The 26471-nt window shown below is 32.1% G+C and overlaps 3 protein-coding genes across 6 annotated transcripts; 1 reads left to right on the top strand and 2 right to left on the bottom strand.

The window, feature by feature from the left end:
* Window positions 1–3778: 3778 nt before the first annotated feature.
* LOC8278507 (probable inactive shikimate kinase like 2, chloroplastic) lies at window positions 3779–8620 on the top strand. 2 transcript variants are annotated; one of them, XM_048374960.1, is made up of 8 exons: window positions 3779–4102; window positions 4345–4535; window positions 4633–4827; window positions 5131–5192; window positions 5750–5816; window positions 5903–6021; window positions 7228–7407; window positions 8352–8620. In XM_048374960.1, the coding sequence occupies exons 1-8, from the start codon at window positions 3866–3868 to the stop codon at window positions 8450–8452; spliced, it is 1152 nt and encodes a 383-aa protein (XP_048230917.1). In that variant the 5' UTR covers window positions 3779–3865; the 3' UTR covers window positions 8453–8620. The 2 variants fall into 2 exon arrangements, with proteins under 2 accessions (XP_048230917.1, XP_002518979.2); XM_002518933.4 differs by having other exon boundaries at window positions 3782–4102; window positions 7231–7407.
* Window positions 8621–11399: 2779 nt separating this feature from the next.
* LOC8278509 lies at window positions 11400–15627 on the bottom strand. Its single transcript, XM_002518935.4, has 6 exons — window positions 15262–15627; window positions 14466–14750; window positions 13405–14056; window positions 13117–13316; window positions 12782–13026; window positions 11400–12629 (listed from the first exon to the last, which is right to left on the bottom strand). The coding sequence occupies exons 2-6, from the start codon at window positions 14732–14734 to the stop codon at window positions 11836–11838; spliced, it is 2160 nt and encodes a 719-aa protein (XP_002518981.1). The 5' UTR covers window positions 14735–14750; window positions 15262–15627; the 3' UTR covers window positions 11400–11835.
* A 1360-nt stretch (window positions 15628–16987) lies between these two features.
* Window positions 16988–22760, bottom strand: LOC8278511. 3 transcript variants are annotated; one of them, XM_048374086.1, is made up of 6 exons: window positions 22399–22760; window positions 22130–22239; window positions 21051–21367; window positions 20766–20966; window positions 18400–18529; window positions 16988–17232 (listed from the first exon to the last, which is right to left on the bottom strand). In XM_048374086.1, the coding sequence occupies exons 1-6, from the start codon at window positions 22471–22473 to the stop codon at window positions 17199–17201; spliced, it is 867 nt and encodes a 288-aa protein (XP_048230043.1). In that variant the 5' UTR covers window positions 22474–22760; the 3' UTR covers window positions 16988–17198. The 3 variants fall into 3 exon arrangements, with proteins under 3 accessions (XP_048230043.1, XP_048230042.1, XP_015574446.2); XM_048374085.1 differs by having other exon boundaries at window positions 20766–21367; window positions 22399–22759; XM_015718960.3 differs by having other exon boundaries at window positions 20766–21367; window positions 22130–22209; window positions 22399–22755.
* Window positions 22761–26471: the final 3711 nt, after the last annotated feature.

Below are 26471 nucleotides of genomic sequence, written 5' to 3' on the forward strand. Positions count from 1 at the left end.
CTTTAAAATCAATTATTCTATCTAATGACTAACGATTTTACAAATTGATATTTTTAAATAGTTAAAAAAGAAATTTCTTTAAGATCAATCTAATTGAAAATACAGTAAAGAAGATTTGAGCTATAAAAAATAAATAAAACTATTTCTAGCATCTGTAATCATTAAATATGACGAATATATTATGTAACTTTAATAATTAATTATATTTTATGTCAATTTGAAATTAAATTTAAAAAAGTCTCAAGTCTTGAAACATGTCGGGCTTATGGGTCTCAAGTTTTTTTGGTCTTCACTTATTTCAATTTTATGATTAATTTGATGTTGCGTCAGTTTTAAATGTTTAATAATTTAAGATTCTTTCTTATTATCACTCCGAGTACAGTCCGATTGAATTTTCAAATTAAGTCCTACCTTTTATCTTCAAATTAATATCACTTTTCCATTCTCTTTCTCATTTAGCCCCAATTTGAAAGAGGAGCGTCCCACAAAAAGCTCAGGCATTGCTTATAATGCAAGTCTATTAGGAAAGCTACAATACCTTTTTTTTTTTTTTTCTGTCATTACTAATAAAATTAAGACTAGGAAGTAAGTATATATATATATATATATAATTTGATGGTGCTTAATTTTATGATAATTCTACATCGGATGTTGAAGTTCAGTAGGATTTTCCTGTAAAATAAGTTGTTGTATGTGAAGGATTGATAATTGAAAGAGAAAGTAAGGACACTGTACGTTTCATGCTTTTCAGGCCTTTGTTTGTTTCTTATGAATATATTGACATATTTAGGTTACCAAATGTTTCCACTCTTACTTTGGAGTTTTGGAGCTATGTGATTTTGTCTTTATGCCATATATTTGAAGACGCCACTCTCTCCTCCTAAGCCTTATGACTATTTGAATTGCTAAACCTTCTTTTCTGATTCGATAACTCTTTCCTTTTGGGATTTGTTTAATTTGCTTGTTTCTTGGCTACGAAGGAGGAAAATTTCATGAGAAAATCCTCCGTGGCTATGGGTAAAGGATTAAGAAAAAAAGAAAGAAAGAAATGTAGCAGTTGGAGAGGGACATGAAATTAGCAGAGAAGAAGTAGAAAAAGATGGGAGATTGCATGCAAAACGGCTCAAAATTAAGCCCAAATCTCTATTAGTTTTGGGCTTAAAGCCTATAATTTCTGAGGAAGAATTTTACATTTTCTTTATGCCAAGTGAAAGATATAAAATCTATAATTTCTAATTTAAATATCCTTACAAAAGAAAAAAAAAAAAAAAAAAAGAATGGAAAGATCATAATGTAAAAGTAGAAAAGAAGTGCAGAGGTTAGAATAGAAGACTGCGTAAGAATGATTTAACGTACAAAATAAACAAGTGGGAAGGAAGAGAAGGTATGGTCTCCGTCAATCCCCGTTTATTATTAATATTCATAACAAAGCTGCCACTCCATCCCCACTATGCATATGCTGACACCTTTGTCAGCGAGGGGTCAATCATAAACCAATAGATTGCTAAATGATTTCCCCTCTGTTCCTTCCTCTCTCTCTCTCCTCTTCCTATTGGCTCTGTCACTCATTTATATGCCTTTGACCGTCTCTCTTGCATTCACATGTCAACTTCCTTTCTCTCTTTGACACAAACATTTTCCCATCTCAAACGTCTCTTAATAATTTGTAAATATATGCTCCTTTGTTTATTATTCTTAGCATCCTTTCCCTCTTAACAATGTAAACAAATCAGACATATGATTAAAAAAAACTATATCTTCTTAGTAGTAACTAATCACAAATTACGGGACACATTTTTTATTTATTTGACATCAAACATGACAAATTTAGAAAAATTTCAAAATAAATCAGCTTACAAAAAGTTTTCAAATCCTTAAAGAAACAAAATTAAGAGATTTGTGAAAATTAAGGTGAGCAGCTGATCAAATGACTTAGTTTCAAATTGTCCTAAATGTAGGGGCTAAATCGAACACTTTCTCATATGATCTAATTTCATATTGTTATAAATGATATTAAAGCAAAATCTATGATTCATTAGATGTGGTTTATGAACAAATCTAGTAGAAGCTGATGGACATATAACAACATGATTCAAAGAAGTATTTTAATAAAGGCATGGAGTGAAGGTCGGAAGGAAACGTAAAATGTTTAGACAACAAGTAATTAATGACGGGCTTTTAGAATAACAAGCCTCTAAGATGTAAAGATGTATTGATAAACCGAATTGCATATTAAAATTAAAAAAAAATAATAAAGCTAATCATATAAGACACTTTTTAAGTTTTTGGATTGTGAATTAAAAATAACTTTAAAGTGAAACATCAAAAAAAAATTTCAAAATAAATGACATATTAAAAGAAATCTTAAATCCACTAAAAAGATAAAATCGGAAAACTCATGAGGTATTTCTCATATGATATACTTCTTAATTGTTACACCTCAAACAGTAAATGCATTAACAAATATAACGATTTCATCAAATGTCTCGTGACACTTGCTACCTGCTATAACTCACAATTGTTGTTTAGGTCTCAGTCTTACTTGAGCTCCTAGTCTCAATCACTCTCTCACTACTAATACTTATTTAACTCTTCAAAAGCCTTATTAATTCTTGCATTTATGCTCGAATCACCTATTAATTCCAGCACCAAGTGCAATAGTTTTAAAAGGTTGCTTACTCACCTTAACTCGAATGTTGGTGAGATTAATTATTATCTATGTATTGTATATAAATATGTACTCAAAATAGGAAATCATGATCTTGACTAATTCAAATTCCACCCTTAGCATTATTTATTATAATAAATTCTTCGATCAACCTACATTTATAATATGTCACACGTATTGAATTATATCTTAGATTTCTAATATATAATATATCGAATTGAATATGATATCTTATAAATATATAATTTTTCTCAACATAACTAACTACATCCCACCCCCACCCTGAAAACATAAAGTTATTACTACTATTTAAGCGAAATCTATTTTTATGATGATATATAGTCTAATAATACTTCATTGATCCATTTTGCAATGCAAAAACAAGTACATTATCATTAATAATAAGAAAGCATATCAACATAACAGGGAAAACATATAAAACCTAACGAAACTATTAAATAATTCGTACATACATTAGTGGGCAACATCGAATGTTATAATGTCACTAAAATATACCCTTATTTACAATTAGATTAAATGTTTACTAAAATAAACCTAACCCTATCATTATTACAGAAAAATAATTTTCAATGTACTTCTTTGTATAAAAAAACACTCTAAAGTAATATGTAATGAGAAGCTTTTGGGACCTTAGACATTAAACGAGCAACAATCTTTTGACATGCAACAACAGAAATTACACCTTTTACTGTGGATCACACTTGGACTACAACTACTCAATGTAACTCTTTTCAAAACCTCCCTACCTTAAAAAAAAAAAAAAAAAAAAAAACAAAAAAATGAAAAGTTGTACATTTTAAAAAATTGTCATTCTCTTCAAACAAACAGAGCCCTTATTTTCTTTAGATATATTGATTTCATAATTATTATTATTATTTCCTTTTTTTTTTATTATTATTTAATAATTCACTTCATCACATTTTTTTAACAGTAGTGTTACTCACGCATCAAATGACTATTACTTTATAAGTAACAAAATAAAAAAGTTGGGCGGTCCAGTTGAATTAAAATGAGCTTAGAAGGTCAATTACAAAAATCCAGACTTCAAGGGCCTAATTATAAATTTATCCTGACAAAAAAATTTAGAAAAGAAAAAAACATATATGAAATATGCCTGTAATGTAGGCTCTTCAGCCTTATCCTCGGTGGATTTCTCTCCCTGTAAGGAAGACATATATGGCTACCAGAGTCGCCACTGTCTTCTCCCTCTTCCCAAACCCCATTAAAACCCCACTCCCGCAATCCTCTCTCCTAAATCTCAATTTTTTAATTTCCAAACCCGTTTTTACTTCCATTTCTAAATTCTGTCTCCCAATTTCCAGCTTCAAATCATACAATGTGAGCGCTTCCAAAGAATACAATCGTCTCTCCTGCAGCTGCTTCTCCACAGCCACCACCAGCACCAATTATGAGGTATTCTCCTATGTGCATGTTGTATCCTTTAATAGCATTAAGTAAGGACAAACATATTGTGATGTGTTTCTCAAAGAAGAGCTGTTTTTTCAAGTTTTGCTTACTGGCTTTAAATTACAAGGAAAAGAAGGGTTTTCTTTATTTTGTCCCGCAGATTCACCAAGATTTTTTTTTTCTTTTTGCTTCATTTATACTTTGTTTCTTGGACTGCGTTGTTGTTGAATTGTGAAAATGTGATGCAGTTTTCTGATGGATCTTCAGAGGTGGAATTGAGATTACCACTTGGAAGCCAAGATTATGAGAGTGGCAAAGATATATTTGTGGATGCAGATGGCACCTCCTTGATTGTCAGAGTAAAACGCTCAGGCTCTTTCACCACTCTTATACAAACTAATTATCTATTTGACAAAATAAAGCCTGCTGAAACAATCTGGTTTGTGAAGCTGAATGCGCATGAATTCTTTTTTTCTTTTTGTCCCTTTTCAATTATATCTGAAAATCTTTGATGTGGATGTTCTTGTTTCAAACAGGTACATAGATGATGATCAACTGGTGATCAACTTGAAGAAGCAGGTTCCAGAATTGAAATGGCCCGACATTGTGGAATCATGGGAATCCTTAACAGCAGGAGCTATGCAGCTTCTTAAAGGGACATCAATCTACATTGTTGGTGATTCAACTGAAATTAACCAAAAAGTTGCGCGAGAACTTGCAGTGGGTCTTGGGTATTAATCTATCTACATTTGGGTTTTGAACAATCAATAATTGCTATTTAATATTTTGACAAGTTGAGTGTTTGTCATCCTGCTCCATATTGGTTTCCATCTTCTTTCATAGTTCACAGATTTTTTTGTTAATTATCCATTGTTTTATTTTTTGCTTTATATGTTACTGAATCATAACCTGATTATGTAATTGAATGCGTGACCTAATGTAAATCTGTAATGGTGGTAGTAGGCTCTCATATATCTGGACTGGTTATGAAATTCTTTGAATTTCAAGTCATCAAGAGTTTGTTTGAATTTCAGGTATACACCCCTTGACACACAGGAGTTGCTGGAAACATATACAAAGCAAACAATTGACTCGTGTGAGTGTTTTGATATTTACTGTGTGCTAGTTAATAGCCATTAAATTAAAGCAATGCCATTCTGGCATAAACCATAAGTGCAGACATGGATATGTGCATGTGCAGGCATATGTGCAGTATGTAAATTGCTCCCTACCTTATTGGCTTGTCGGCTGACTTCTTCTGTGTAGTTAAAGTACTGCCACTATGAAAGAGATCAAAGCCTGTTTATATCTTGCTAAAGTTCCTTTTAATAAATTATTTTTCTGAACTAAGCAACAGAATTCCTGATGTTTGAATCCAACCTACTAAAAGCTCTTCACATGTAGGCATCTTGTTTTTTACATTTTATAATGAAAAATAGCACAGCGTCTGCATTAATTTTCTTAATTTTCCAGTTTCATCTTAATTGCAATTTTCTTGTGGATATTTTCCTTAAGCCAAGTTTCTGCTTTCTGAAGACAAAATGAGATGATGCTGTGAATTCCTTATATGATTTATTTATTTATAATAAGATCAAATTGAAATGACTTCTATCAACCATCTTGCAGTGCATTAATGAGTGTAATCAATTCCAGGGGTGTTTGCTGAAGGTTCAGATTCTGTAGCTGAGGCAGAGAGTGCTATATTAGAAAGCCTGAGTAGGTATGGTATGTAGATTGATTTGTTTAGCTTTGTCTCTTGTTGCTTGCTATAACCTTACCCTTTCCTTGGTGGGGTTGGTGCTGCAGTCATGTTCGTGCTGTTATTTCAACATTAGGAAGGAAGAAGGGAGCTGCTGGAAGGTCTGATAGATGGCGGCATCTTTATGCTGGATTTACCGTCTGGTTGTCACAGACTGAAGCCACAGGTAGCTTTTCTTTGATGTTTAGTTAGTCGCTCTATCTTAGTTAAGAATTCTTATTGGAGCATGTCACACTAAGACTTATTTAAAGGTGGACATTGTTGGGACTCAACAATAGTCAAAACAGTCGTGGCATATAATTTGATACATCATATCATATGAAATGTGCTTTACAGAGAAAAGCCACATGCCTCATTCATGCAAAAGGATCTACTTCCACATTGTTTGTGATTGGCGTTTCCCTATGTTTATATTCCTGGGACATTGTTGGTAAAAAGTGTCAATTCACTAGCCAGTTAGAAGAGAAGCCATCAACTTGGAAGTTGAGAAAACATTTGATTCATTTGATCATTATCTTCTGCAGAATTTGACATTTAGTTAACAGTAACTGCAAGTGAATCAAATCCATTAATTAACTGATCTATATAATTGATGCAAGTGGAAGGTTGGAAGCAAGGACCTGAACCCTGCACTACAAGGAGGTATCCAACCTATTGGCTATAGGCCTATAGCCCATTGGTGGCGGCAAAACTTAGGTTCAAGGACAAGCAGAGATACAAATTGATCACTTCTAGTATGGTGGTTAGAATCACCATTGGACCACTTAATGTGTTGCTTCACCAACAACCAAATGAGCATTTTGATTGCTTGGCTTGTGTCATCCAATTATGCTAGTCCTTGAATTGAGTGTAGTTGTCATTTTATAGCCTAGTTGCAACACATTCTTAATGTGCTAAATATTGGAAATTAGTGCTTGCTGCTTACAACCCAGATCTAAATATGAAACACACACACACATATATATAGCTAGATTTGGAAACCTTGAATTGTTTTCTGGACGTTAGAAAGAAGAAAAGAAATGTGAGTAGAACTTCAAAACCTTTGCTAGGATCTACTTATCATGAGACTCTTCCAGATGGGGGCTCTACACTGTTTGTATTTGGATGTCCAATTTTGAGGTCTACAGCATACTCCATTATGAAAGGGGAAATTTCTCCTACTGTGTAACCTGAGGCGGAATACATTCATCAATGAACTTTATTTATACTCTCTGTTTTCCCTTTCTTTGGAGTTGTGATCTTTATCTCAAAAATATAAGTCAAGTATACTCGTAATAAATGAAGGCAAAAGAGCTACTGCTGTTTGATTTTCAAGTTTCTAATGGCCTAGTTTAAAATTCAAAGGACTGCTATATCTAATTTTATTTGCTAGCAGATGAGGGTTCAGCAAAGGAGGAGGCCAGAAGGCATGTTCAAGATGGTAGCCTGGCTTACTCCAAAGCTGACGTGGTTGTCAAGGTTCAAGGATGGAATGACGATCATGCTAAAAGTGTAGCTCAGGCATCCCTGAGTGCCCTCAAACAGTTGATCCTGCCAGACAAGAAACTCCCAGGTATTTAATCCATTTTATCTTTGAAGCTGTACTTGCTTTTCAGTCCTAGGAACTTTATTGTTCTTATTTTTCTTACACCATATGCCAAAGTATTAAAGGGTGGTGAAGTCGAAGTACATACTCTCAATCGCTGTTATTAGCAAAACCAAAGCAGAAAGAAAGCTCAAAACATATTTTAGCCTTGAGAATGTAGGGTCTTATTTGAGAAAAAAAATATATAAATGCAACATAGCACTGGTTTTCCTTCTCCTTGCGTCCTTAAGAGACCATATTACTGGTCAACATCATGAGAATAAAAATAAAATGGTGCAAAATATATATAGCGTCTATGATATACATTCTCAATTTCTGTCATTTCTTGATGAATAGTTCCTTTATGGATGCCACTGAAAATTATTAATTTGCAAGTAAATATTCAGTTTGGCAATCCTCCCATGAAAAGGTGTTCTCCTATTAGGGAGGGTGGGAAGATATAGAGCTTGTTAACATATACACTTAACTCCTATGATCTCTTTGGTGAAATTTTAATGAGAAGTAGCATGATCATCAATACTCCTTTTGGTAGCATGAGCTGGTAATTTTGAAGTACGCTGTTGAGCAGGATGTTTACCTCATATGCAGCAGGGAGAAAGAAAGTCCTTTTGTATTAGACGCCTCCAACTCTTATTCTATTAAAAATCTGAACATATGTCACAGCTTGGCTAACATGGTGAAATAGCCATGTAATCCATGCGTGTCCGTAGTAGAGATTCTGTCACTTGTTTCCTGGTAATGATCACAGAGTTCATTATAATGCGTTTCTGTTTCCAGTGTTGGGATGAGCTTGCCATAAAGAAATAGAAGAATGTTAAACTTGAGGATAGACAGGCGCATTATAATAAAAAAATTGAAGCTTTAATGAACTTGTAATTATATTCTTACGACCTCATTTAATCTGTTTGAAGGTAAGAAGAGCCTTTATATAAGGTTAGGATGCCGGGGTGATTGGCCAAATATCAAACCTCCAGGATGGAATCCATCAGCAGAAGGGGACGCAACCGCTTAGCTGCTACAGATTCTTTCTTATGAACACCGGATGAACAGAAAACCGAACAAAATTACAATGTTTTTAGAAACACTGGATTGTCTTGAATTACTTGAAAGTAGTGGTTGGCAATTGGGATCTTTGGAAATGATATGAGTAATTACAATGCCGAGAACCTTTTTCATCAAACGACATCATATTCTTCTATTTTTTCCTATTTTGGGATCTTTGGAAATGATACGAGTAAATTCTTCTTCAGAGTAACCATAGAAAACCATTTTGTTCTGACTGCTGTCTTCATTTCTCTCCTTTTTCACTTTTTCATTTTTTCCTTTCTTTCGTTTTTTTTTTTTCCTTTTTATTCTTATTTAACTCTAAAGAAACAAAAGAAAAGTATCATTAACCATAATGAGATTTCTGAAGAATTCAAAAGGATACTTTATTCATGAAAAAGACCAAAGAGGAAAGATTTACACCGTACAAGACGTCACTATCATTAAATAAAAAATAATTAATGGCCGACAAATTACTACAAATTGACAGGTAAACTTGTCTGAAAAAAATATTATACATTAATGATGAACTCAAATAATTTAAATAGTCAATAATACTTATCTATTTCCCTTTGGTGATATTATAAAATGCTCAAAGTTTTTTGGAATTAAAATGCATTAAGTTAGCATAATTATAAATTAAATTCTGAAATTTATACTTTTTAATAATTTTATTTAATTGTTTTAAAATTTTAGAATAAATATTTATATTTTCAATTTATTGTCAAAAATACTTTTCAATAACAATTTTTAAAATTTTAAAATAAAAAAAATAATATAGAAAGTCGATTATACTTATTAAAAAAATAACAATTATACATCAGTAGAATAATTTATCCTAAACTTAATAATATACTATTAAAAATCACACATATATGCGTTCTATCACATGTTTTACCTTTAAATATAATAAATTTTTATTGATCACTGGTTTCTATGTTAGTAAACAAAATTGACTTATCATGTTATTTTTTTCATTGTAAGATTTTAAAAATTGTTATCAAATAATATTTTAAAAATAAATTAAAAGCATAAATATTTATTTAATAATTTTAAAAAAAATTAAAAAAAATTATTAAGAAATATAAATTCATGATTTAATTAGGTCCATTAAATTTTACTAGGTCTTTCTAATGTTATCCTGCCAGCTCATGCCTATAGGAGAAAAAAAAAAGGTTTGCTCTTTACGAAATATATAAAGACAAAGAAACAAACATATTAAATAAAAAAAAAACAAACAAACATGGAAAAGAGAAAAGGAATTGATATTGCATTATTATCAAAAAATGACAAACAATCTCATTAATAAATATTACTTTTTACCCCATCAAATTTCATCTGCACCTATAAATTTGACTAAGAGAAGACCTACAACAGTAAAGGACAAAGATTATAAATTAATTTCAGTAAGTATGTTTAATATGGCAGACAATTTCAACCATAACAATTAAAACCTATCTACTAATAATCTTCTCAAACGTATTTTCTCACAATTACTAATAAAGAAACATTTTTGGTCCTTTAGTCATGCATTAAGCGGTAATAGTGTTATTATTGAATCTAAGCCTTTTCTTTGGTAGTGAATATATTATTATCTTATGACAAATGTAAAAAAAGTAATTATTCCTAACCATAATAACTAAAAATAATAATAATAATAATAATAAATCAGAAAATCGTCTCAAAATTTAATAATTAATAGTGGGTTTATAATCATCATTTTCGATCAAATTATTAAATATCAACGGTTAAGATTTTGAAGATTTATATGCATAGTTTTCCCTGCCAGTTCTCCAACTTTCTTCCAACAGAAGTGTTACTTACATACTTAACTTATCCCAATAGAAAGAAAAACATTGAAAAGATCCACCATAAATATTTGCATTCAAAGCATCAGTATTCTAATATAAAAATTTAATACAAGAAATCTAAAAAAAAAAAAAAGAAATTAACTCACCCCAGAACTGGCTGTGTTCTTCATTTTGTTCAAGGGGATCACTGGCTACCAAATCTAATAGCAATTTTCTATGCAAAGACAATCTTGTTGGAGGAGATCTAAATACTCAGCTCATGAAAACTAAAAGTATACATTTATTTGGAGAGCTTCAAGGGGATCAGTGGCTACCAAATCTAATCTAATATAATTTATAGAAGGAAAAATGGTTGCTTCCTGCCATGTCGTATTCAGGACTTGGAGACGGTTGAGCATCTCTTGTTCTTCTGTAGTCTTTCAGAGGCTACTTGGTTCTCCTCCAAGTTTTGGGTATGTTCCAGATCTCATTAAGTTTCCATCTTTTACAAATAGGTGGCATTCTTTGTATGCCCACTTGATCCATACTAGCGCTGTCAAGTATTCGAGTGATTTCATGTCTCTCTTTCAAAACCAAACCACGAATTTCTTCAGAATCATAATTTCCCTCCTGACAAAGACGGATGGAAACATCGCAGCGGACTTTTTCTCAAATTCAGTTCTAGTGCTGCATACTCCTATGGCACTTTTCTCAAATTCAATTCTTATGCTGCATACTCCTATGGAAAAGCTGGCAGAAATTAGAGATGGAGTTCTTATAGATGAGATTGCTACAAGATTTAATACTACACTAGCAGTGGCTGAGGCCCTTACTTCCCTGCAAGCAGTTAAGCTGGCCAAGCATACGAATTCTTTTCCCTCTGTTTTCTAAACAAGATGCAAAATTAATTCTATTGTATATTTCTTTTGCTTTCTGGTTTGTTTGTGGCTGAGATCTCTTCCGTTAAGAGAACAGGGAATTCTGTTTCCGTCCCTGACTACGTTGCTCGTGCTTCCCTTCAGAATCCTCTATCTATAGCAAGGGCCTGAGCGCCCCCTTCAAATTTGTAAGGCTGATAATGAAGTTTTAAGTGTTCGATTGTATATATACATACACATATAGACATGCGCGCACGCAGATGTCCTGCAGTATAAATCCATAAAACTTGATAAACATAAAAATCATGGACAATTTCCACCATATATTCTCTATGAACAAAAAATTGCTCTATAACCCTCCCATCTTCCTCACCTACAAAAGGAATATATACATTGCACAAGAAATGTGACATTATATAAATAAATAAATGCCAATATTCTCAAGAATGCCTTCTGAAGTTTGAAGCTATGATGCTAGCTACCTTCTTTGAGATGCCAACTTGCATGCCCAATCATCACAAGTGAAACTAAGTTTTAAGTAGTATGCTAATCCTCAGGTGTCTAAAGTGGAGCTTGGATGATCAGTAATTCATATGTTGGAAGCCACAGATATTAATGAGCATAGAATTGGTTAGCGCCAACAAAATTATCCATGAAGAAATCCTACCTACCAGCACATGCTATCATCTCAATCTCGACAACCTCTTCCGTTTCCTGTTTTTTTGACGCGCAACAACATTCTTTGCGTTACTCTTGGTACTAGATGGAAGAAACGGAATTGATGATGGTATGCCAACCGATGTTCTAGCTTTTCTAGAAACCCATTTCAATGGCATGTTTTTCACCACGGTGCTGATACTGTTTGAGTTATTCAGTTCAACAAGTTGTTTAATTTGGCCAAGCATCTGGTGCGTCCAGGCCATTGACAAATCTAGAGCAACTGAATCATCCATAGGTTTTCTCCAGAGACCTGTCAAAATCTCCTTTAGGGACTGGAAAGACATAGAAGACTGACCTTCACTATTTTTGCATAACATATTGACCTTGATGACATGCTTGCAAAGGTTCCCTTGCAATGACCATGCACAATCACAGAAGGCAAATTCTGATCCAGGATTCCACACTATATGTGTCAGATTGCTGTCTTTTTGACTGGAGACCTTAGCAAAGAGCTTGTCCTTATCATCCAGAGTAACAGCAGAATTAGGAATCTGCAGGGCCCTGTGCCATGATGTAGAAGCAACATATTCTTCCTTGACATTTTGAAATGAATCACTTTCATCTGCATAGCGATCTAACCAGTAGCTCGAATGCAACTCAGTGGTTAGCTTATGCACTAACCAATCAACTCTCTGGAGAGCACCAAGATGAGAATCATCAAACAATTTAGCTTTCAGCTTTACATGATAGGCTTCAATTGCCCCGGATGCCTCTTGGCTGGCAAGAGGAAGAGTTCTCATTGCAGAAAGCCACATATCTGTTAACATGGAACAAACAATAAAGTTATCAGACACAAAATTTAATGCAACCAGCATCATATTTGCATGCATAAAAAATGTCTATTCATATTCAGGTGTGTACCCATACTGTTTATGAGAAAGGAAGAGAAGAGAGGAAGAGAGATCTCACCAATCTTAGGCACCCAAGAGGCATTGAAATATTGTATGAATGTAGTTTGATCAACAAAATCAGTAGTTAATTCTTCCAAAGCAGCCAAAGTATCACCTCCATTCCAGATGCCATATACTATCTTACCTAAGCGTTTGAAAATCTCACGCTGAACTTCAATGTTATTACATTTTTTAACAATATTCCTCAGCCATGATCTACGAATGCGCCAGAGAGAGAATAATACAGGGCAACCATATATATCCCTGAGGTTCAGTCAATGTAAAGCATAAGAATACCATACTCTAAAATTTCATATTTTAAGATCACTAACTTTTAGAGAAAGAATACTTTGCCTTATGGGATCAATCTCTGCTGCAGCATCATCAATTAAAAATCCACTGATCTTCCATCCAGGCTCTACACTCGAAGCTCGATCAAGTAGCGCCTTCATCCACTTAGCAACATCTGGCTTTGCAAAGCTACGTGTAATGACCCATGCAATAGGAAGCGCATGTTGTCTTGAATCAAACACAAGAAGTGTACATAATGGATACTGTCATTCCAAGAGATATTAATCAACTACTCTATAAATTTGTTTACAGTGTGTACAAATGCCAAATGAATATCAACACCAATAGTACCTTGAGTCTCTTAATACCAAATGTAGAATCAGCTGCAACAAGACTGCGATGGCCAAAGCGGATCATTTGTTGCAACTGCCATTCTGTTTGAATCCCCAAAATAAAGGAATCAGCTTCTGAGGTATCCTGATAAAAGAAAATAGATTTCTTATTGCGCTCAACCCACATCCTGATGCTGGCTTGATCATCTAGATCCAGCTCATGGGTTGATCGCTTGATAATCATTCCAAGTTTTTGAACATATTGCGAAGCAAGGCTGTTGACCTTTGCATTTGAACCGCAATATCGTTGAATCCCCTCAATGTGTTTCTCCAGCACATTCTCCTCAGGGATTCCAAGATAGATCATAGACATAGTTTGCTGCTGAATTTCATTACAAATATATGGAATCTTCTTAGCTCCAGGCCCAATGGCATCTCTGTCAAGTGGACCATGACAAACAAAACCAGATTTGTTTACGTGACGCCTGTCATTGTATATGATAAGTGCCAGGGAAGGACGAGTATATAGGCGTTTCACCACAAAATGGCATGTACATCCACGCATGGACTGAGGTCTAGGAGCACGATTTCGAGTGTTAAGTCGATATCTTCGACTAGGTAATGTGTCTCCACCTTCCCCATAATTTTCAGGACCAAATGAACACCAATACCTTAACATTACAAATTACACAAAATCAACATGAGAATTTGATATTTTAGTTTAAGAAATTGGTGTCAATAAAATATATATGCAATACAGATATAGAGCAATTTAATTGTTTCCTATCACATGCTATAAGGCAGCTAAATCTGACAGTAAATCTGGGCTATACATATATATGCAGCATTTAAATAGCTTGACAAGGATTCATCAGATCAGTTTTAGAACTATGGTTTTAAATAAGCATATGACAGAACCAGGTAGCAATCGCAAGACAAAGGAAGAGAACAATAAGTGTTTTTTTTGTTAAGGGGCGTAAATTTTAACTGAATCTTTCACTAAATGACGATAGACTCAAAAACTAATAGAAAACAGATTTTTAGTAACAAGCATTGAATTTGAATGCACCAGAAACTCACAGCTTATATTCCAAATATTCATCATTTTTGTACTCCTTCAAGCTTCCTCTTGATCGTTTTCTTTGCCTTTCAATATGGAAACGTGTTGGGCATTCTACATTAGAGCATTCTCCAATTATAAAAGTATCAACTCTGTCATAGGGAATGAGTGCTACATCGTCATGGCGATCAGCCGTGCCAAACTTGGTCCAAGTCAAATCTGCAGAAGAGAATTCCTCATCTGGAGGATTTTGCACCGGAATATCAAATATGGATTCAACTATATCCATTCTTGTCTGTTCCAACCTATTGGAATATCAGGAAACCAGATTACATTTTAGCATTATATCTGCAAATTTAGTACACGAAGTACCCTAATAAAACATCAACGAATGATATTCGAAAAATAAAACAAAACAAAAATGCCAAAATGATTGACAAGACCCAAAATACAGACAACTAGATAGGAGCTCCTATGATTCAAACTATGATCATTAGTGCTTTTGCTAAGTAAATAAAAATAAAGAAATTCATTTCCACGCGAGGAAAAAAAGATCTAGATAACAATAAGTGAAAATCCAAATTCATGCTCCAAGTGCCTAAGAATCTCAATCAGGAAAGATTGGCTAAAAAGAGAACCAATATGAATCTAAATATGAGTACAAGCCTTCGAATAAGAACTTTCTAAACCAAAAACTGAAAATTAGAGACTTTACATAACATGAAGAAGAGAAAAGAAAAAAGAAACGATAGCTTATTAATTGCAGAAGAAATATGAAACTGAAATGAAGAAGGTAAAAGAATCAGAGATTCTTACTAGTGGATTAAGGAGGCAGAAAGACATTAAGGAAAACAGTGGACATGTAGAGAAAATCGAAAGAACAGTAACTAGTTATAACTACTAAATAGTGTGTATTGTATTGGTATTGGTAAGCAGGAAGCGTGTGCGTATTCGTGGGAGAGACGCAGATAAAGCGAGACAACCCTTACCCAATTTTTGTAGGTTACTATACTTACTACTAGTACTGACTAGATAGGGTTTTCCTTCCCTTTATTCCTTTCTCTTTTTCATCTGCGATGTTCTAATTTTGGCATGTTTACAATAATAACAAAATGCATGAAAATTGTCCAAATTCATTGAAAAAATAAAAAAAAAACCTTTTGTGTTCAAATTCCATATTATATGCTCACCCATTATTTATTTAACAAGAGATTACCTAAATGTATAGATTTGAGATATACCAAAATTAGACGAGAAATTTTCTCGTTTAATATGCATATATCACTTAGATTAAAAAAATTTTATAGAACTGTGAATTTGAAAAGTATAAAAATAATATAATTCGGTATAAAAAAAGTCGTCATGAAACGAGCTATAGCTTGCTTTTATCTACTAAACTCTCTGAATCTCATATCAGAGACTACCAATATAACCGAACCATCGTAACATATTTGGTCACTGTCCACGTTTGCTATTTCCTTCTTGAATATAGAAATTTATATTCTCCATTATCGAAGCACCACTGCAAACTATTTTGTAGGTAATAAACTCTCAGTTATTCATACTATAAATATCACCGTTTAAACACTTTTTTACAAACCTTTAACCAAATACTAATCTGACCATCGGAGTAGTTTTTCAGCCGGCTACGCTTAGAAATCTTCACTTGACTTTTGTTTTGCAGGTTTGACACTTTGAGCAATTCGTCCTTCAAATATCGGTATATAGATTTGGATTTCTGTTTCTTTTATATCAATAAGAATAAAAAAAATTAATAAAATCCTCGTTTTAAATTTTGCCTCAGAAAAAGTCACTGACAGTGGAAAAATTTAACAACGACAAGATTTAAGTGATGATAGAGGTTAAAATTACAAGCGGTGAAAAGAATCAGCCTGGGCAAGCTCTTCATTTACATATAACATCCTGTTTTGGTCACTCAAGCTCCAAATTACTGAATGAAAACTTTTAGACAACGACCAAAACCTAACTTGGTTATGACTGCCGAAGTCCGAAATAATGCTATTTTCACTCGAAGCCAATGAATATAGAGGTGTATCCCTCTAATATTTTCAATTTATCCCTAAAATTTTTAAATTTTAGCTTTTCTCTTTATCTTGAAATCTCTTTTATCTCATAATATTTATTGGAAGTCGAACGATTAAAAAAAAAAGAAGCAAAAATAGTAAATTTCTGCTAAAAGAAGCAACAATTAATGATCACATATTTATTTTTTTTGTCAAATCATATTCCAATTGAAATTAAATTATAAAGACTAGAAATGTTTTAAACATCAGAGTGAACCGAGCGGTTCAATGATATTAGAACTAAAAATCTGGTAAAACTTTGAGTTTAAACGGATTTGACTACTTGGATCAACTAATTAGAATATTGAATTGACCGATTAGACTGATTTTTCCTTTTACAATAGGAAAATTCACAAAAATAAAAGTAATAATTGAAAAGATTTTATCAAACTGCTCAGATCGACAGAATCCGGTGATCGGACCTAGCCAGTTCTGAAAATACTTTTAACACTCTTTCAAAGTACAAAATTTCAAGGGACAAATTAATATTTAAGAATATTAATGTGAAATGCGCCTGTTTCAGGGACTATGAATGATATGAACCCCAAAAGATATATATTACAGTGCATTTGCTCGTCTACAAGTCTACTAAAAATATCAAACTAGGGTCCTGCAAGTAAGAACTCCGCTAGCCGCTCCTCCATTGTGCAATACAAGTCTTTACCACTGTCATTTCTTCATAATTGATTGCTCTGTGAGATACCTATGAAATATTGCCAAGTTTCACAGAATTAAGAAGATCAATTCATAACAGTAATACTAACACAACAGTAAAACTAACACATGCGCTTACCAATATCAGAATAAGAACCATGGTTGATGAACAATCAAATGAATCTCATCATTTTAACTGGAAATTTTGGCTAAAGGGCCAGAACTTATTTATTTAAGGAAATCAAGTTCCAGTCTTCCAGATGCAAAAGCATTTATCCTATGAATTCAGTGTATGGTATATATCATGCTTTAGTAGGTCAATTCTTATTTGTTGGTTCTAGGAGAGTACAAGGCCTAGCTAAGCTCATGGGGCACATAGGCAAGAAACGCTCAACATGCCCCCTGGCAGAACTTGGTCAGTTGGCTGTGCCAGGCTTAAGTCAATATGCTCAAGCTCAAGGAGAAATTAGTGTGCAAGTTTGCAGCTGTATTTCCTTCTTGATAGTCACATTGTAAATAATCTTCCATCATTTTTTCTACGAAAGAAAATGGTTCCATTAGCTCATGATGGGTCAATGAACATGCGTTCTGCACTTTCTCCATTTTTTAATTTTTGATATACGTTATCAAGAAAGGAAGATTAGATGCTGCATGTTTAAGGTCTTCGGGCTCTTGGACTGAAACTATTAAAGAAAATTCGATATACTGTAATTATCTTTTCTGATCAGTAATACATGTTTTTTTTTTTTGAGATGTATGATAAAGTTAGTTTCAGAAAGGAAGTTAATTTTCTTTTAACAGTGAAACTATAAAAGAAAATTCGATATATTGTAGTTATCTTTTCTGATAATACAATTTTTTTTTTTTTTGAGAAGTATAATAAAGTTAGTTTAAGAAAGGAAGTTAGTTTTCTTTTGACAGTGAAACACTTTAATTGGCCAACTGCATGTTAGGGCTACCCAGCAAATCTAGTGGCTTTCATGTGGTATGTTGCCTCCTCTATTTCATCTCTTTTCATTATTCTTTACAGCACATTTGTTACATGTAAGACTTCCTCCTTTCTGTCACATATGCATCATCTAAATCTCTCAAACATACAAAGCTAATTAAGTTGTCAAAGTCATTGCTTCTGTACCCAAAAAAATTGAGAGCTGGTGTTCTAGCAATAACACAGCCAGCAATGAATCTTAATTAAGAAAAAGATGTGATGACTTACTTGCCCGTGTAAAAGCCAGCAGAGTACCAAGCATTTAAAACAATGCTGAGATCTGTTTCAGATCTGGTGTTTTGAGCCAATTTTTCCTCATTGTCTTTTCCTTTTCCATTCTCTTTCTCTTTTTCTTTCTCTATGTTTCATTGGAAAACACCAAATAAGAAAATTAAAAAATTATTAAAAGAAAAAACACCATATTATTTAAGAAAAGGCACTTCATCTACTATGCATGATTTAAATTCTATTTCCTTGACTTTCGATTTAAAGGTGATAGTCTAAAATCCTAAAACTACTTGGCTTCAAACCCACAATAGAAAGTTGCACCTATGAGTTGAATTTTTATTTCCCCCTTCTAGTCCTAGGAGTTTTAACTTTTACATTCCCTGTTCTAGTCATTGGACTACAAGAGTCGAGTCTGTGAGCAAGAAAAATGATCCCCAGTTCTCGCTAATTAAGAGAACCGATGCCCAGTTATGAGTGAGCTTCTGAAATTAGAATTTAAATTTTGAAAGTTTGACTTGACTTGAGTGGGAACTGACCCTTTACTATGATGACCTTTGCAGTGCCAAGATCAATCAATCAGGTTATTTGCAATAAAACAAAAAGGATTCTTCCAAAAAGGATTCTTCCAAATAACCTTACTATTATATAATATATACATACATATATATAGATATATAAATTAAAAAAATGAATGTAACTCTAATTCCTTCAGATACGGTAAGAACTAAAAGCAAAATTGAGAGGCACCCACTCCAATTACACAAAGTTCCAAACTCGCATATCTAACCAACATTGTCCCAAACTTTATGGAGGAAAGACAGCAAAGTTCACTATGTCTCTTGGTATACGCAACTATGGCCATCAGATGGAACTAAGAAGGCACTTGTTTCATGAAATATATTTTCCTAAAAATGTTTCTACATATTCCAAGAGGAAAAGGAGGGAGTTTCCAGAAAATAAATCCCATTGAAACAGGAAGCCATTTTCCGGAAGGTTTTAGTCTACTGAAATTGTCATTCAGTCAACTAGAACAGGTTTTCGGCCAACTGAAAACAATATAGTGAAAATTTTGTCGTTTTCTGAACTTTCAGCGCAACTATATTGTGCAAGAAAATCGAGTTCTATGAAGCAGTAGAAAATATTTTCTAACATTGTAAATTTCAATACTTTTGTCAAACGAGAAATTGTAGAATCAGCAAAATTATTTTCTGTGAGAAAAATGGATACAAATCAGATTATATCTACCCTAGTTACAGCAACCAAGATGCTCATTGTTGAAAGACCAAAAAGCCTTCCAACAATACCAACAATTGAGGCTAGAAAGGAATGCTCATATGCACTGACCTATAAAGCAGAATGCCATTCTGATCCAACTAAAGATAGAAAAAGAAGTAGCTATCAATAATGGGCGTCCAAATAAATAGGCTGTGGATCCCTTCAAATAATCATGATTCAACAAAGATCAGAATGGTTCAAGTACATTTAATTAATCGTGATCCAACAAAGGATAGAAACGGTCCAGGTACATGCAATATCCACTATTCTCCCTGTTTAAATTCCCGATCTTTATGTTACTCCTAAGTTTTCTTCAACTGGTTTGAGATTGAACTCCAAAGAAAATGAGAAGAATGATGCAACAAATTTACTTCCACAGTGACAAAATTCTCAAACCTAAATCATGATTCAAACTCTAATTACAGAATGTAATTCACAAACCTTAAGCTTACTTAGGGTTCTTAGCAGACTAACTACCATTGTTTTGCTAACTAAATATATCAGTCTTCTCTTTGCTTTTTAGGCAACCAACAACAGCAAACCCACTTTATCATTTTTTTACTCCTGGACAATAGAAATAAAATGTATAAATCACAATTAATATCAAGCAAGCCCCATGTCAATGTTTATACAAAAAAGTAAATAATTTCAACCTGATAAAGTAGTTTTATATGGACGCTAACAATTTCTTTGATCTGAAGAAGATAAACGCTTAGAATTAATTTCACCTATCTGGAAAATTAAGGGAGTGAACAATAAGAAAATAATAATAAAAGGATGTACTAATTTCAAAACAGGTTGCAGAGTCTTTTATCTGTTTTAACCTTTACTTTAGTTTTAAAAGAAATTTCAGTATTTAATTCAAGAACATTGGCCATCCAAGAATTCAATGGGTTAACTCAATTACTCCTATCAAGAGGACAAATCATTCACACAAAAATAAAGTTGATATTTCATTTCATCACTGACCATTAGAATACTATCGTATTTCCTGTATATATCTAACCTATCCGTTTTTTCTTGATAAGAAAACTTGGGAAGTACTATGAGATCCCTGTTACAAAAGATCATTTTGGAAAAGTCATGCTTACCTTTTGTGCCAGAATTGATGGATGATATTGTCTTCGTAGTGGATATTGCTCTTTCTGCAGCTCCCATTGCTATTTTGACAATGTCGCCATCTACAAGAGGGACAGACTTTGCAAGACCCATCACCTCAGAAGAATTATTGCACAATTTACCATCGCATGTTCCATCGAAAGAACAAGCGGAAAATGAAGTGCATGGAACTGCTGAACAACGACAAGCATATGGGCAACATGAGCAGATAACAGGTTGGCTTTTAGGAACTGAATGATCTTGAGAGCAACAGGTACCCCATTGTTGGCTCGAACCAAAGCCTTCGGCCGGATAGTGGTAATCATAACCACCAAGTTGCTGAAGCTGATGCAGAATCCTTTGCCTCTTTTCCTCAATGTCATAGTACTGGGTAAGTAACTGGTTATAACCTTCTGAATTTTGCACATATGAATAGTCATTGACAGCTAGTGCATCTTGGCCACCTGATGAGTATATACCAGGTTGAGGCTCAATCGAATCCAAATGATGATTTTCCTGAACCGCTGTGAGTTTTTTAGCCTCACCCAGTTCTATTGCAGCATTTGATGGAACATTGCTTTTCTCATCTAAATCACTAGATAATGGAAAGCACAATAAATCAAACAGAAAATGTCATCAAAACAATGTAACATCTAAATGAATACACATTCAGTTGCAGTCCATCAAAAACTCTGACGCAGACATAAGTAACATGTGAATTCATCTTAAGCTGTGGTGATAATGGAGCTGTCGAAATTTGAAGAGCATAATGAACAATTGTCTGAACTGAATAGACAATTCCTTGTCATATTCGAGCAACAGGTATGAAAGAATTCATTCTGAACAGAACTAGAAAAGAATAGCACCCATGGAAAGTTAAGACACATGTTAGAATAGCAAATATGTCCCTAACAACGGGAATAAAAGGCCATTCCAAAGGAGAAGAAGGCAAGTGAACAAAACACTCTCAAAACCTTTCACCTTCTCTCTCTACCCACTCTGAATCTATTCTCTGAGGAGCTGAGTTTACCATCAAAGTGGTGTTGCTGGGACACCTCCCAGCGCCATTTCTGACTTTTCTTTTCATTCAGGAACCCATGCTTGATTTCAGGCATCATCAAGCTGCATGCTTCATGCTATCAACTACCGAAGTTGGCAAATGTTGCTTATTCAACTCAAAGAATTTACCCAATATAATTTTATTATTTGCTTCAACAGATTAAAGAAGGTAAAATAGGAAAAAGTTTATGACTAAAACAAAATACAAAGGAAGCAAGTAGTAGTATCTCATAAAAACCTAAATAAATTTACATAAAGATTGAAGAATAAATGACAGGGCATAAAACTCATATACTACCTTATAGCCGCATGACTTTGATCTGTACTAGCAGAGCTAACATCAGCTGAATTATCCTTGCTTTTCCTGCTATGCATTTTCTGCGAAAATAAACAAATAAGAAATAGTATCTGCAAACATTTAGAGCCTTAAAGAATCAAATTATGAAGTAGAGAAAAAAAAAAAAACAAAAGGCAGGTATCAAATTTTGACATTGAATAAATAATCATTGCAATTTGTTTTTAATTTGTTGCTGCTGTTGTAGAAATGTATTACAGAGAGTCAAGAACCTTGTAGCTGGACATGGCGTTGTCGAAGGCGTTAATAAGAGCAGAATCGTCCCATAGTTCTTCTCCTTTACCCATACTCTTCTCTTTCAAAAGGAACTGATTAATGCTTGGATTAGGAGTATACTATAGTATAAGCCCTTTCTTCTTGTTCCCGCTCAATGAAATTATCTATTCAAAATAAGTGAGACTAGGACACCCTCTCCTACCTCCTTTTCTTTAGGTTTAAGGTTTAATTCTTCTTCCTGCTCCTGCTCCTGTTCAACTCCATTAATATTTCTAAGATTTTTCCCTTATTTTTCCTTTTTGGTATTAAAATTCTATTATATTAACTTTTTGATGAAGAAAATTATATCACTGCATCTTTTGGTTAATGTATTATAGCATCCTTCAAAATCTGAATAAATTTAAGGGGTATTTACTTTTCGCTCTTTCATTTTCACTCTTTCATTTTCATTTTAATTATTTTTTTATTATAATATACGAATTGTATGTTAATATTATTATATCAAATTTTCTATATTTTTATAAAATTTAATTATTATTTTCTTATATTTAAAGTTGATGCAATTAAATTAATAAATAAAATTAATTTTTTTAGATTTAAATAGAAATTTTATTTTTCATAATTTAATTTAATCTATCAAAATAATAATAGAAATAAATATTTATAACTATAAATATATATACCATTTTGATAATTCAAATTAGATTATATACTAATATGGTAATGTTATTTTAGATATAAATATTTTTAAAATTAAATTGTGATAAAAAGTAAATATTTAATTAATTTATCATAAAATTTACTGTTATTTCTGTTAATATTTAATAATATTATTTTAATATAATAAAAAATTTAATTTTAGATGAATTTCATATTTAGTAAAAATTTAAAAATAAATTGTAATTTAATTTTTTATTTAATTTTTTATTATATAGACTTTTAATATAAATAAAATTAATATAATAAAATTATATAAAAATAATTTATATATTAGAGTAAAATTCAAAAGTAAATAATAATTATATCTAAATTGAAGGCTAGTACCCTTTCACACGTGTATTATGCTATTGTTGGTATTATTCTAATCTAAAAATTAATTAATATTTTCTATTTTAAAAGAAATATATATGTGACATTTAATTAATAACATAAATATTCATACAAATATAGATTAATGATAAGATAATATTTTAAAATTATATATTATGTATAGTAGATCTCATAAAATTAAAATGCCTTATTTATGAATTTAATAATTACTATTTTTTTAAAAAAAAAACAGCAAAATTACTTAAAATATTTCAAACTCGATAGTTAATTAATGACTAGTATAAACACTTAAAAATGTAGTAATTACCTTAATCTCTAATACATGTTAATATTTTATTTAAGACAACCTGAGTCTTAAATAATACTTAGGGAGTAAAAGATTGAAACTATAGAAATTTGTTTGAGATTTTTAAAAGTTTGAATTTTGATATTAGAGGTGTTCACTTTCGAATTTGTCGTCATTTTCTCTAAAAAGGTAAGGAAATCTTTTAATAAACTATAATGTGGTTTAATATTTTTTATTTTAGATAGACCGTTTATTTTTTATCACTTTAATAATATTACAAATATATGACCGTGGATAAATAACGATGCTATTAATAAATACTAATATGGTAGTTAAAAGATCAATAACTATTATATGCTATGACGAAGACTCTGGAAGCACTGGTGGACCTAATTACACTCCACAAAATGAAGACGATTGCTACAGTCTTGATAACTATGATGTGTTTTTTGACTAAATGGACATTATGGCCAACAAAATAAGACAATGATGCAAAAGGACAAAAATCTTTTGACAAAAATGGCACCTTATCCTTTTTACAATAATGTGAGAAGATTATGATAGACAAAGTGGCAGACAAGTATCTTTTCTTTTTTGATAAAATAACTCAATTATTTACCTTTGTTGTCTTTTATAATAATTATATCTCGGACTCAAGTCTGTTTGAAGTCCGGATAGTATTCTGTTATCTATTATAAATAGGTGTGATTTAGTTCAGAGGAAGCACGCTTGAACTATCCCTGTTATCCCTTCTATCTTTGTAATCTTTCTCTTTGTAAAATTTTCTCTTCAATAAAATTTTACACTATTTACTTATTTACTCTCTTTCTATTTCTGTATTATTTGATCCTGCTCCGTACTTGGTATCAGAGCTTTAGTCACTAAACTTGTAATTATCCTGTTTAAGATAGCGTTGGTCAGCCTGATTTTCCATTGGTCAGCCCGTCTTTCCAATAATCAGTCAGGATGGTCCCACTATCCTAAACATTATTTACCTGTTTATTGTCTTTGGTTATGGCGTCATTGTTTCGCAGTTTCAGTAGTAGAGAAATAACTTCTTCTTCTTCTCTCTCTGAATTAAATACTGAAGAATTTACTGTTCAAGAGTCTAATATTCCTCAAATAGAAAATCAGTTACATAATTGGTCCATCCCTAAGCAAAATATAAATAGTATTTATCGCATTGGAACTTTTGATTTTGCACAAAATTATTATATTAAGCAAAGTGAACAAACTATTGCTTTAAATAAATCACATGAAAATTTACATTTACTTTCATCATCAGCATTACATGAACATGTTAGAAAGAAATTTAAATTTTTGCATATAGGCATGGTTCAAATTGCTATTAAACCTTTATTTAGAATTGGTTTAGATATACCTATTTTTCTCTGCTTAAGAGATGCACGACATTTGAATTTTTCAAATTCACTTTTAGCAATGGCTGAATCAAATTTAGCAAATGGTCTTGTTTATTTTAATTGTTATCCAAATTTTTCAGTTTCTTTATTTGACTCAAATATTTTAGATACTTTAATTTTAACTGTTAAAACTAAAAACATGGATTTTGCTGAAAATTTCAGATCTATAGCTGTCATTTATAGAATTTATTACAAAGTTATGACGACAACTGTAGATCAAAGAGCTAAACAATTTTATTTGAAACTAATCTTTTACATTCTAAAATACAAGTTCCTAAAAGACTAAAATGGAATGAATTATCTCAAGCTGGAACTTGGGATTTACAAGAAATTAACAAACCATAATCTATTAAAAATAATTCTAGAATTTCACAATTTTTAGAACAATCTAATGGTTCTGTTCAAATAAGCTTTTCACCTACTTTTTTACCTTCCTCTAGACTTTCTACTTTTGAAAATTCTAGACCTTCTACACACACAACACGTTTTCCAAATTTGAATACAAATTTACAAGGAGTTGATTTTGAAAATAGGATCCCACAACCTTTTTACACTGAGTCTGTTAACATAGATCAAGATAAAAATTCTGATGAACCTGTTTTGTCACCTTCAAGATCAACTATGGAAAACTTTTCAACTTTAAATATGCTTTCTACCCCTTTTGAAATAGATAAACTTTTTTTACGAACCGACTATTATCATATACGTAATCATGAAAAAGTTTTATGGTTTCAAAATCATTTTTCAACGGGTAGAGAGATACTATTCAAAAAAAAATTTATGAATATTTAAATTCTGTTAAAATTAATGTTCCATTTTTTATCTGGTTTGAAATTTATTGTAACAATAATAATATAGATTTTTCTTTTAAAAATCTTTTTACAAATGATAGAGTTTCTAAAATGTGGAATACAACCGTAGGAAACAAACAAATAATCTTTGTTCATTCATCTTTAGAAGAAGTCAAAATAACTGTTCATGATCAAGAAATAATTGCTTCACCTTTTAAAAAGATAAGCTCTGAAAATGACAACAAACCTCCCTTATTAAAAGATATAAGAAACGTCCAAAATCAAAATAATTATACAAACCAAATTCTTTTTACAATTGCTTCACAACTTGACAGGATAGAAACATTTAACATAAATAATCAACAAACACCTAGGCCATGTGGCATACCTATGAAACCTATTTTTCAACCTCACGAAATTCTTGAACAACAACTAATTAAATTAAATGATAAAGATGAAATTTTAAAACAAATAAATTTAAAATTATCCAATCTATCTTTAAAAGATAAACCTTCTGTGAG

This window comes from Ricinus communis, chromosome 5 (assembly GCF_019578655.1).
Source record: "Ricinus communis isolate WT05 ecotype wild-type chromosome 5, ASM1957865v1, whole genome shotgun sequence".
Taxonomy (NCBI): Eukaryota; Viridiplantae; Streptophyta; class Magnoliopsida; order Malpighiales; family Euphorbiaceae; genus Ricinus; species Ricinus communis.